General features: G+C 34.1%; 1 protein-coding gene across 1 annotated transcript; it reads left to right on the top strand.

The window, feature by feature from the left end:
- Positions 1-2,556: 2,556 nt before the first annotated feature.
- LOC128532776 (T-cell surface glycoprotein CD3 epsilon chain-like) lies at positions 2,557-7,946 on the top strand. The gene is made up of 5 exons (XM_053506890.1): positions 2,557-2,816; positions 3,521-3,733; positions 4,837-4,974; positions 5,057-5,121; positions 6,076-7,946. Exons 1-5 carry the CDS (start codon positions 2,726-2,728, stop codon positions 6,130-6,132), a joined length of 564 nt encoding a protein of 187 aa, XP_053362865.1. The 5' UTR covers positions 2,557-2,725; the 3' UTR covers positions 6,133-7,946.
- The last annotated feature ends 5,530 nt before the right edge of the window (positions 7,947-13,476 follow it).

Genomic DNA, 13,476 nt, shown 5'->3' with positions numbered 1-13,476 from the left:
ATATTTATTTTGCTTAAGTTAATAATAGTTAGTGAAAAACCTAATACCTATCTAAGTTTTAGCCTTGTGGAAACCAGTTAATTGTCTTTAAAAATACTGGAATATCTAAGTGTGTTAACCTTGTGGGAATCAGTCAGTCTGATCTTGTCATTTTACAATTTAGAAGGCTAGAGTTTAAATTAGGTGTAGTGTGGCATTAATACACTGCAATAAGTCAAGGGAAGGGCCTTACAAATATAGTACAACAAATAATACCGTATTCAAGAACAGCCATAATGCAGAACCCAATAAAAATCCCAAAGTATTTTTTGAATCATTATTTCATGTGATCTGATATGACACTACCACTGTGACAAAGACAAAGCATTTTCATCCACATGAGAGCGAACTGGACATAGCAGTATGCAATGTATTTACACCATCCGTTTACTGAGCCCCTGTAACTGCTGTGTTTAAATTAGTACATTGCTTTCATTAAAAAAATTAATCCAACTGAGATTATTTTATATCAGCAATAGATAATAAGTAATTAAGTGTAAGGTTTAAAAACGCATCCCTTGACATATGCTGCTATTTAAAACCCTTAGATAAGCCAATTAGGCCAAAGGTGAAGGAGTGCTTTTTATCCGTTGTTGTATCTGGTAAAATAATCAGGAAGCGTGCATTGTTCTAGAAGGCATGTGCAAGTTCTTTTAGAAAAAGATAAAATTATTATTATCGGAGGTTGTGTTCAGACTTAGATTACTAGAAATATTTATTTTCTCTCAAAAAAAGGATTTTGGCCCTGTATGTCTTTATGTAATTATGTACTTTTACTCAAATAAATTAAGTTTAAATGTACTTAATTCTATTTAATTAGTTTAACATAAACATAAACAATTAGAAACCTAAACAAACTAAACAATTTTTAGAATTATTTATTTTGATTAACCTTATATATTTCATTTGAGTGAACATTCTGTCCTTAATTTAAATATGTTAATATATAATACAAAAATACTTTTCAGTTCAATAAACTGGATTCAGTAAAAAAAAATATAATAAATAAAAAAGTCAACCTAAAATCAAATACTGACCTAAATTGAATAACCCAGATATTTTTTCTAATAAAAAAAGGACAAAAATAATATTAAAGTAGGCTTAACCACCTGCAAATAAACATTGCTATTTACATGTGTTGTGTTTGGTTATTGCTCAGGATAATTTGATATAATTTAAATGATCTGATTTGTTACATTACATTATACTTTACAAATTACATAAAATCCTGGATACCAGCCCCTTTTGGATAAATGTAAAACACTTATTATTATGAAACTCCCATTATTTATTATTATAAAATGCTCCTACAGCATTTTTATTGTAATTGGATTTTAACTTTCCTGTTAATGTATTTGAGTTGATTTTTGTTTAAACTAATGAACATTTTTGTGTTGAGCTCATATACAAAATAGCAAGAAAAGGTTAAAGTTGCAGCACAAAACCTTTTGCCAGGAAAAGTAACAGTTGATGAAATTAAAAGTAAGGTAAAAATTTCTCATTAATTGTAATTTGCCACAGAAATCCTGAAGCAGTTGAAATAATTTGTTGCATGTAGTATTTATTCAGCCAGTGGAGTCAAAAATAAATGTATACTGCAACAAACAAAATATTAATTAAAATGTTAGTAAAACTTTTCTGTTGCATTATAATCAAAAGTGGAGTGAGAGAGATCTCCACCTGATGGAGCCAGAGGGTCATGTGGTAAGCCAAAAGAGTCAAAGGATTAAAAGATGAAAGGATAAACAATGGCTCTGTGCTGAATGTTCCTAAAATAACCATATGAAAAGAAACATAGTAAAAATATAATTTTTCAAAATGATTTCTGCATTGTACGTATATTTAAAATCTAACACTGTCTGGTAAAAACACATCTCACAGAATAACCCATAAAACAAAATATTTATTGTTTTTGATTGATTTCTATATTGATTGCTTTTCTCAGTTGTGTTACACACAATCCCCCTCCGAAAAAAGAAAAGAAAAAAAAGTAAAACTTCATATCATGATTTTACATTAACGACAACAACGGGGTGAAGTAACCCTGATTACTCTTCAGTAACAGCAGAGTGTTTTATTCCTCTTATACCACATTAAATTTCCAATTATTACAGTTCTTTATTTATTAAAAAAGCATGCACTTTTTATTCATTTATAGCTGAGTTTAAGTTTGCTGTACATGTTAGTTCCTGTTCTCACTTACATTATAGCAGCTATAATCAGACGTTTCCTCAGCACACGCTCTGCATTCTCTCCTGCTTTTCATGTTACCAATAAACTGCAATAAAAGCTCTAATTATAGAACAACTATTATTTACATTAATTCAGAACCTTCTGACCAATCAGAATAATGATGTTCTACCACCCTCTGATTTTTTATTTTATTTTAATCTTTTAAAAAAAAACTGAAAGTCTGGCGAACAACATGATGGTGCGACAGGTGCAGGAGGAACCGTGAGCTTCTGATGGTTTCTACTTCCTGTAAAATTGTAACAGGAAAAGAATGAGAAAGAGATAGAGAGAGAGAGAGAGAGATACAGCAGACAGTAGTAGTCAGCTACAGTAATATTAACAGGAGTTAGTGAGTTAGTTTAAGATCTTATTTCCTTTTAAAAGTCATCCTTTTACATTTATGGTTGAGACTTAATAAGATAAATACAGTATTTGATTTTTTGAAGCTACAAGAATGGAAAGGACCCACAAAATGAGCGGACGTCGACTGAGCTACGTCTTTTTCTTCCTCGCAGTCGCCATTATCGGTGTCTCTGGGGAAGCTGGTAAAAAGAAAAATCCTATTCATCATTCTTACTTTTAGATTTCATGCATTTTTAAATTGATGCTTGATGCTTTTGATATTTTTTGTAATGAGTGAAAAAAATAATGAAATTTCATTGTTTAATGTTAAGAAATTTTTCATTTTGATGTAAAACTGAAATGTGGTCTACCAAACTTAAAGTTGGCTTTTAAGTAAATTTAACCTTTACGGCATAATAGCATTTTTAAAAACTTTCTTAATAGATATTAATCAAAACATTCATATTAATACATAATATTTGCTTCTAGATATCACCACAAGTTCCCCTCTTTTTCAAGTTGCTTGTTTTTCTATATCTCTCATAAAACATGGATTTTGCAGCATTTTTTTTAAGTGAAATTTAATTATAGGAATTTTAAAACTTTCATAAAAGTTTCCCACGTTTGTATGAAAAATTTGGATTCTCAGTCTCCTAAAAACTAAAAACCCTTTATGTTTGTGGAGTTTTACATTAAAACCTTAAATTGTTTTATTCAGAGGATCTGAAAATTAAATGAAGGATTCAAGGCTTTAAGGATTTATTTAAGATGAAAGTTAAGCATTTCCTTTCACTAGAGATCAGTCATGTGATGGGGAGGAAAAATTATCTAGGGTTTTTCATATATAAACATGAAACATCCTGACTGACGGAATTGTTCTGTGTGTGTTCTGACTTTTTAAATTCAGGATCTGTGAGTTTTTCAGATACTACAGTCACACTGACCTGTCCAATTACTGCAACCGACCCGGAAAAAGTGAAATGGTACAAAAATAAGGATATCAAACCGGATGTTGGAACATCTTTGACCCTAATTGATTACGATGACAACAAAGATGGGGGATTGTACCACTGCACTGAAGATGAAAACACAAAATATCACTTCTACATCAAAGCCAAGGGTAAGTACAATTCAAAATTATTATAAAATTATTTTTTATTTTGACAGAAACATATATTTGAGCTATTAAACATTTGATTATTATTAAATTACTGTATGTGAAATATTCAAAGCATTATCTTTCAGCGCAACATCACTTAAAGTTAAAGTCAAGTGTTTGTTGTGTTTAGCAAAACGACCACAATTTAGACCATGTACTGCTAATTCATAATCTAATAAGTACCTGGACAATAATGCCTTAAGGTGTTTAAAGCTAGTTGTTCATATTATCTAACAGATCAAAAGCCATTAAGAGAATTAAGGAAAAAATTCTGTCAGTTAGTTGGCCGTGTCAAAGTACTGCAGGTCTGTACAGAGCCGCTGCCTGCCAAAACCCACATTCTACACCAGTCATTATGTCATCTTAATCAACACTTGACTCCTTAGTAATTGCTTATAAGTCATTCGGAATTGCCTCTGAACCATCCGTGTTCTTTTATTTAACTAGCGTTTACCACAAGGCTGAATCCCAAATCCGTCTCTAACCCCTGATTAAGGGCACTACTTGGTGTCTGGAACACCCTACATATACTGTAGCTTTCCATTGAACACACAGATATGTGTGGGTTAAATAACTGGTTAAATGATGAAACAAATCATAACCTGTTAAAAATAAATGTTGTTTGTGACACTGTTGTATAAAAGCAATATCACACTCTAGGTTGCGCCGAACTGCGGGATATTTCGCGGCTGTGATACGGTAGTAGGCACGAGCACACAGCCCGAGTATATTCAGCAGTACAGCACTCCCTTTTAAAGCACACTCATGGGTGATAATTATATAATCTAATGGAAGCTATATAGAGACAAGGTTTAAAGTCATACAGCGACTCAAAACAGTTTATGAAAAAATGTATCACACAACAACTTTAATTAAAGCAAATTAAAAACAAATGTTTGTGTAACATCGCAGGACATCACTAGATAAACACAGGATGGAACAATTTACACTTGTATTATTATGTAACACAAACAGATTAATGCATATAATATATATAACTTAACATTCATTAGGTTATATGTTGTTCAATGAGAATCCAAAGTAAATGAAACTCTCTCTTTCAGTGTGTAAGGGGTGTGTTGATATGGACATGAGCGTGGCGATGGCGATGGTATTTGGAGACGTTCTGATCACAGCTGGGATCGCGCTCATGGTCTACTTTTGTGCTCGGAGAAAGGCAGAAACTGCTGCTCCTCAAAGAGGTAATGTGCACACACACACACACACATACACACACACACACAAATAAATAAGCACATCAATATTTTTTTTTCTGTTTCACAGCAACACAAGCACGTCAAGCACGAGGCCAAGCAAGAGGACCTACACCTCCTGACCCTGACTATCAGGTAAAGTGTGTGTGTGTGTGTGTGTGTGTGTGTGTGTGTGTGTGTGTGTGTGTGTGTGTGTGTGTGTGTGTGTGTGTGCCTCTAGTACATTTTTATATCCAAATAAACTAAATTTTTTGAACCGCCTTTGACTGACTTTGTTTAACCTTGTTAACATATTTAAAGCTTATAACTTTAAAATTCCTTTAAATTACGTTTTTAAATGATTTTGAATAATCAATAAGGGAGAAGCGGCCCGTGCAGATACACACTATAACGCCCCCTTCTCTACCTTACCTTCTCCTCCTCTTTAACTCAATTTTTCTCTCTGTGTTTCTCTTCAATTCTTTCTTTACGTGTTTCTTTTACTTTCTTTTTTTCTGTATGCATGCATCTAATGGTATCTTATTTATTTATTTATTTCTGTCATTCTTACATTGCTTCTTTTTTTATTTGTTTCTCCATATCTCTTATAAGTTGTTTTTTTCTCTTTTTCTATTGACTTTTATTTCTTTGTTTCTTTCCTTCTTTCTAATGGCTTTCTTTGTTTCTCTGTTCACTTCTCTATTTCTCTCCCTCTAACTACTTTCTTTCATTCTCCTTCTCTTTTAAATGTCTCGTCCTTCCTTTCTGTCTTCCCTGTTTCTGACTGTAGCCCATCTGTGCCCCCATCAGTGGAACCGTCTCTCAGTAGATGTTTATCGAAGTGTTCTTTATTCAGTTTGTGGAATGAAGTTATTTCCTATATAAAAGTAACACAGGCATCTCATATTTCACAATGCAGCAACAACAAAACAAACTTCAAACGCATCCTTTGTTCTTTTGTCATCATCAAATCTGTCACAAAATTTTTGCATTTTACCATTTATTGCTTCTGCTATAAAGAGTTTCACATCGGCACTATGTCGTGTAACTTACAGTAACTGAATTAGATCAGATCATTAATGCTATTTTTATGTTGCTTTGTGTTTGCAGCCTCTCAACCCGGCAACACGGGCCAACGACGTGTACGCTCATCCTCAGCGCCGATAGTGGACCTCTAATAAACTTTACACATGCAGGGTAACCCTGCATGTTTTTACAGTGTCGTACACACACACACACACACACACATACACATACATACACTTTCTTTGGTTAAAGAAAAAGCTAATCTGACTCGTACTAATTGAAATTAAAACAAACATTCATTAAACATTTTTGTCAGTTTTAGGAAATGAGTGTCTGCCAGACACATTACACACATACACTGTTATTAAAACATATACCAAGTAAAAATGTTAACATACAAGCATAATGTTTTGTTAAAAAATATATTTTTTTACACATATTAAAACACATATTTCACTAGTGCTTGGACACCATCAAGGTAGAAAGTTTTCTCAGGACGTCAGAGATGATTAGACAGCCTGTCTGATTCACATCTGAACCCCTGGCCTCCCAGGAACTCCTTTAATGGCCCAAATATGTGGAAGTGGTTGGGAGTGATGTCAGGACTGTATTGGGGACGTGGCTATAACTCCCAGCCGGGTTACTGTAATGTGCAAGTGGTGATGGTGAATTATTGTGTGTACAGTTTAAACACACAGATGCATCTCTTACTTCCACAAGTTATTCATCGATTTTCAAGTATCAGGCGTTCTACTCACTGAACCTTCACATGAATGAGTGCAGTGGTCTCTAAGCCACCAGAGCCAGGATCATATGGCCTTCTTTAAAACTTTTGTACCATTCACACAAAAAAAAAAAAACGTTTTACTGCGACTAAGAGTCTCCATACCGTTTTCTGTAAACATCAAACATGTTTACGCCTTCATTTACCAGAAATGTCATCACAAGTCCCAGTTAGACTTGAACGCCCCTTGTAGTAAGAAACTTTATGGGTTTAGTGAGCAAATTTCAATTTCTTCTTAATTCCATTACAACTCTGTTATTATATTATGTCACTAATCATAAAAAAACATTGAGTATGTGTTTTAGTTTCCAGACCTCCAGGATGTAGTGTAGCTTTAAAACTTATGGAAACCACATCATAAGCCTACAGCGGTAGTTTTCATGCTTCTATTTTATTTAGGACAACAGACTGTACTTGTACAAGTATTTCAGTTTCATGCAGTACAGTAAATGTTAATTGGTTATTATAATTTCAATAAAATGCATAAATTATAGCTTTAATGAACAATAGCTCTTATTCTACAGGGTGTCATTCTAATTTATGTATTCAAAATTTATTTAAAAAAAAGACTTTAAAACATTGATGTATTTATTAGTGTATTTTGATTCGGTTCGATAAAATATTTAGCAAAATTAAACGTCGAGTTTTTTTTATCAATATGACTTTCTCATGAATAAAGCTACTAGACCTTTCTTTCAAGTTATAACCAAACATATAGCAATATGACATTTACTGTCCATGCTAAAATAATTTTAATTTCTATTTTTGTAAGAAATAAGTTGACTTTTGTATGTTCACGTTTTTTAAATTTTTATGGAATGATGTGTAAATTTTAATAAAAATTCCGATCAGGATGGTTTGAGGCTCGTGATTGCATTGCTGATTCATACAGAATCTCACTGGCCATATTTACTAGAAACAAGCTGGAAATATCAGCGTGACTGCTTCTGTGGGAAGTCGGGTTTCTGTTTTACAACTTGTTTTTAAACACATCGGATGGGCTGACTCATGGAGATATACATATTAACATTTTTCCCTCAGCTTCTTCATTTAAACAACATACGCATGTAAATATGCTAATTTTGTTTTTCTAATCTATACCATATATAGTTTTATGTGTCCTAAATGCTGTTTTTGTTATAAATTTGCACAATAAAGTTGCATTCACAGACTTTTTTGTTTTTAATGATAAAAAACAGTGTCATGTGTTTGTTCAATCTGAAAATATTACAAATAACGATACAGTATGAATAATTGTGCCCAAGGGTAGAATTTAAAGGGAACAAAAACAATGGTCCTAGGATGTAACCTTGTGGTACACCGATTTTTACTTTTTCTATGCAAAAGACAGACAAAAGCTCTTCTGTGAAATTAGAAAAGTCAATTCAGGACTTGATTATGCAAAGTAACAGAACACAGTAAAAACGTTCTTCAATGCTCTATATAATCCACTGTTACACTAATGCACTTATCCCAGTATTTTACTAGTGCTCGTTTTCTCAGTACACTAGTGCCATGATGGAAATGTATCGGAAAAGTGGCAATCACTCCCAGACAAGCTCCTGTAATGTGCAAGTGGTGTTGGTTAATGATTGTGTGTACAGTTCCCACGCAGCGTTCCTCTCACTGAATGTTCATATTTCGACTTACTGTATATGTGTCTTAAAAATTTTGACTAAAAATGGCAGTCAGGATTGATGAGGTTGGGTCAAATAAATCTGTGCCTTTTGGGCCACAAAAATTTGTCTCTTTTGCAAAATTCTAACTAGAAATTAACAAAAACCTGGAACACCACTGGAGCTTCAGTATTACAGTATTGTAAAGTACATTGTGACACAATACATTTACTTAAAAAAAGGTTTTAAAAAATTATTTGCAGTGCATTTATAATGAAGAACTTTTTGATTTGTCTGGGATGATCAGGGGCCCAAATGCATTATGGGAGTTTTATTGAGGTACCTGCTAATCGGGTGAAGCGAATGTGCTTGCGGTTTCCTTTCAGAACCAAACAAGTCAAACCTCTGCAAACGTTTCAGCTCTTGACACACATTCACATATAAACACCTAACATGCACATGAAAGGCGCACACAATTAGACTGATGCCCATGTGCCCTCACACACACACACACACACACACACACACACTTATTTTGTATTTCATTTTCTTTATTTAGAGTATCAATTCAGATTTATTTTAATATCAGATTTATACTTTTCTCATGACAAACACTCGAACATGTGGCGATGTTCACTGATGATGTTTAACATCAAGAACGCCATATTACATTTACATTTAGGTAGGAAGACGCTCTTATCCAGAGCAACTTGACTATTAGCTACACGTTTATAATTTTAGAAAGGAAATCAAAGTTTCCATTGAGGTAATGCGCTTCAAAGAATAAAAAATCTTTATCACGATGCTAATACTGTATGTTTAGATGTGATGCAACTTATGACTTCACACACTCGCTCATTTCCCGCTAAGCCTGTGCTGAATTACAGCTAACGCTACCGCAGACCACACTGCACAAATTATTTAAACATTAAAGCTTCATTAATACAGTTTTTATGTTAAAGTTTTAGATTTTGTTGTGGCGAGTATAAAAAAAAGATTATCGCCAGTAAACGTATTGTAACATTACTGTAAAAAAACTTACATTCTATCAGGAGCGCAAGCTTTTCAGATAACGTACAATTCTGTTGAGTGTGAGCTGGTACGGGAGTCTACTCAAAAAGAGTCTAAGTAAGCATTACAGTTTAAATAAAAGCTATTAAAAGCTTGGGCGACAATGCGGTCATGTTTATTCAGTCAGATTCGACAAGTTTAACTTGATTGAAGGGAAAATAAAAGGATTAAGAAGATTTCTGTGCCAAAGTTAAAGCTTCGTGCTCAGAGAACCTGAAGCTCTTATACTAACTTCTGTTGCATCTGGTAAAGCTAATATACTGTAATACGAAACGAGCTAAAACTAGTGTGGCTGGTTATATCTCACAAAGATCACTACAATGTACTTATTACTAAAATTAACTTAAATTTATTTTTAATTATTCATGTGCAATGTGATTAATGTAATCATTTAAATAACAATACTTAATGCCAACACTTCCAGTCAGTAGGTAAAATTGCCATAATCATGTAAACAATAAACAAAAAAATATTTAAGATTAATTTTTATTTCATACTATGGTCAAAGCCATTAAAATTTGACTAATTAGCTCTTGTGGAGTTTGGAGTTTAAAGATTTTTTTGGAGTTTTGAGATTTGTTTAATAATGTAGCACCATAAAAATGTGTTTCTGTTGCACCGCTCAGAAGCTTCTGCGCTCGGTACAGAATCGTTTATATCTGAGGCTGATCAGCTGATCACCGGTCACGGCCAGTCAAACTGAAAACCAGACAATTCTGATTATACCAATCTATGGACAAATGACTACTATAAACGGTAAGAATATATATTTTTTAAATAAATTTTGGAGTCAGTGTGGCGTTATAATAATCTTCACACAAAAGAATCGTGATTCATAACCGAATCGTTTTTTCCCCATCTCTAGTAAACACCCTATAAAACGGTGATGGGAGGAGTGTCAGATTAGTTAAATTACAGTTCTATAGCTTTAAACTGTTTCTGGTAAATCAGTCATCGCACAAACGCAGTATTTTGTGTGATTTGCCTACAGAAATGTTGTTTCCTAAAATGAGCTTTGTTTCGTAAGTGATACAGAAACAAAGGAAATGAAAAAAAACCACAGAGGTTTCTTTTATTAGACTGCTGTAAATAAGCTGACATGTAGACATGTACTGCTTTCAGTGTGTGTGTGTGTGTGTATGATTTCCTTGACTTTAATCGTTCTTACATATCTAAATGTAGCGCACAGTAACTGACGCAGTCGCACTGTACCGAGACTTTATTTTCCCCCTGAATCATTTCTAATCAACTCTGCCATGCTGCAGTTTCCATGAATTAGTTTTTCCACTGCTTTATCTGTGTCAAAAATGTGGCATTTCATAATACAGTATATATTTGATGGTCTATATTTATAACACAAGGATTTAATTTCTTTATACCTATAACACATTTGAATGCAAACTTGAATGCGAGTTAATATATGTTAGTTACAAGATAGAATGAGATGCCTACTTCATAAGGAATTCAGTGGGAATGTTCTCAAAATACACTGCTTAGCCAGAAATAAGTTGTACGCTGCAAAATTTCATTGATCACCCTTAGCCCGCAAAACCACTCTTTTACAACTTGAGTACTTCTTGAGAAAAGAAAAACTCCATAGATGTGATAACCTGGTGACTCAGTACATTCAGGTGGTCAGCTGACTTCATTTTATTGCCCCATAACGTTGCTGTGTCTAGACCTGAGTAACTGATCAACCCCAGATCATAACACTGTCTCCAGAGGCTTGTACAGTGGACACTATGCATGATGGGAGCATCGCTTCATGAGCTTCCCTTCTCACCCTGACACGCCCATCGCTCTGTACTCATAACCTTTTTCCATCGCTCCAAAGTCCAATCTTCTTGTTCCGTAGCAAAATAAAGATGAGTCTCAATAACAAGTGGTTTTCTCATGTACACGCAGCTGTTTAGTTCCAATCCTATGATTTCTCATCACATTGTGCATATGAAAATGCTCTTACAAGGTTTAAATGGATATACAATTACATTAATGGAGTCTCTTTTGTTATTCAGTCGACCCTACCTCTTTAGTTCGGACTGTCATTTATCAGTAATTTCTAAGACACACAAAGTATACAGTAAGTCTAAATCATCTTTGGCTGTTATAACAGTTACCCCTTTATTAATTTAATGGCTTGTAATGTTTTAGGAGATTTTATAGCTCTGACCCAGATGGCACATGAGCGATGGCCCGGTGATGGCCCACATGCCACAGTGGAATAAACATGATGAATTTCTACAAACCTGTCCCCTTAAACACAGCCACAACTCAACCTTAATCTAACCAGACCCCATTGTATTTGTGATATTAATAAAAATGGACAGAAGAGCAAAGTTTCAGCCTAAACTTTAAATGTCAACAGTGAAGATATTACATATTTGTTCTTGTAATATTGTTAAACATAGGCCTTGCAGCTTGAGAGACTTTAGACTGCCCTGCCCTTTTACTGCACCATAGCGCGATCAGCTGAGTGCATCATCCACACCGAGCTGCCTGACCTGCACTCGATCTACTGCAAGTGGTGTTGGATCAAGGCCAGGAAGATCGTAAAGGATCTCACTGTATTAGTGTAAATCTACAACTAAAGTTTAAAAAAAACATTTTATAGTTTGTTATCATCTTCTATAGCTAAAGGCTTTCTATATTTTATTTCTTATTTTAAGCCATAATTCATTTCTTACTGATAAGAAGAATATCAATACTGTATATGATTGTGTATTTGACAAAAAAAAATTTAATTTGACTTAAATTTGAAAAAAAGAGTTTATAGAGGTATAAAAGCAATTAGCATTTAGTGAGGACTTTCAAGGACATTATGATGAGGCTTTTTAAGGCCATATGTCCGTATATGATCATCAGAGCCTGCTCGTTTCCATTAGCAAGTGGAATGCAGTGATCCTTAAAATTAACGTTGCCACCTAGCGGAAGAGACGCATCTGTCTGTGGGAACTGTACACACAATCGTTCACCAACACCATTTGCCCATTACAGGAGCTTGGCTGAGAGTTTTTGCCACCTACATGTTCAGGCCATAAAAGGAGTTCCTGGGAGGCCAGGGTTTCAACCATGAAGCAGGAAGGCAGTCTGATCACGGCTTTAGCGTGCTGAGAAAAACGTTCTATGTTAATGGTGTCCAAGCTCTAGTAAAACACTAGTGCATTAGTGAAGCAGGAGATTATATAGAGAAATAAAGGGAGTATTTACTTTGAGAAATGTTATTCTGTGCAATCAAAGTTTGACTTGAACGCCTCTCATAAATGTCTTGATCAACCACATGTGGTTATAGAATCAGTTGCTAAATAACTGCTGCTTAAGTTAAAAGCACAACAAGTTGTTTTATTTTTTTGTAATTGTCTGGATGTTCATTAGTGATCCATTAAGCACTTTTCAGTGAGTCATTTTGATTAACTCAGCTCACCAATAACAGCCAGCTAATTCTGGGTAAAAGTTGTTCATCTTTGCCGGTTTATCACAATTTTACTCCACCTTGTAATTAACAACCTAATTATACTTTTTATAGAATTTATTTTTTAAGATTCAGTTAATGATCTTCAGTCGTCTGCAGAATCATAGACAGCCTACAAAGTGCTGTTTTGTTTTTGTTTTTTATCCTGGCGTTTGTTTAAGAGAGCCACATTAAAGAGTCGACTCTCAAGAGACCCCCTTTAACGTTCTTAAAAGATACATCATGAATGTAAGATTTGCTCCACCGAAGCATTAGACCTAAAACACAAACTACAAAAAGAAAAAGTATGCATAACACTATGAGGAAGGTGGTGTAACAGTTAAAAACATGCAGAAAAAGTAGCTACGCTACTTTGTTCATGCTAATCTGCAAACCTAACTTACAGTACAGAAGCTTCTGTTGCGTGAATGAAATCCAATGAGGCGGAGTGTAACAGTGAATTTAACTATACAGTTCAAACATATCAAGACAACATTGTTGTTACGTAACGCTATATCACTTTACAAGATGCTTCGTATGTAATTTTTTTTTTCTCTGTTGCACAG

The sequence above is a fragment of the Clarias gariepinus genome, chromosome 11, assembly GCF_024256425.1.
Source record: "Clarias gariepinus isolate MV-2021 ecotype Netherlands chromosome 11, CGAR_prim_01v2, whole genome shotgun sequence".
NCBI lineage: Eukaryota > Metazoa > Chordata > Actinopteri > Siluriformes > Clariidae > Clarias > Clarias gariepinus.
This window is presented reverse-complemented; position numbering and strand designations above follow the sequence as displayed.

Coding starts and splice junctions, on each gene's coding strand:
- LOC128532776 (XM_053506890.1), top strand. CDS start 2,726: ATGGAAAGGACCCACAAAATGAGCGGACGTCGACTGAGCTACGTCTTT. Junction 3,734..4,836: donor CTTCTACATCAAAGCCAAGG/GTAAGTACAATT, acceptor TCTCTCTTTCAG/TGTGTAAGGGGTGTGTTGAT. Junction 4,975..5,056: donor AACTGCTGCTCCTCAAAGAG/GTAATGTGCACA, acceptor TCTGTTTCACAG/CAACACAAGCACGTCAAGCA.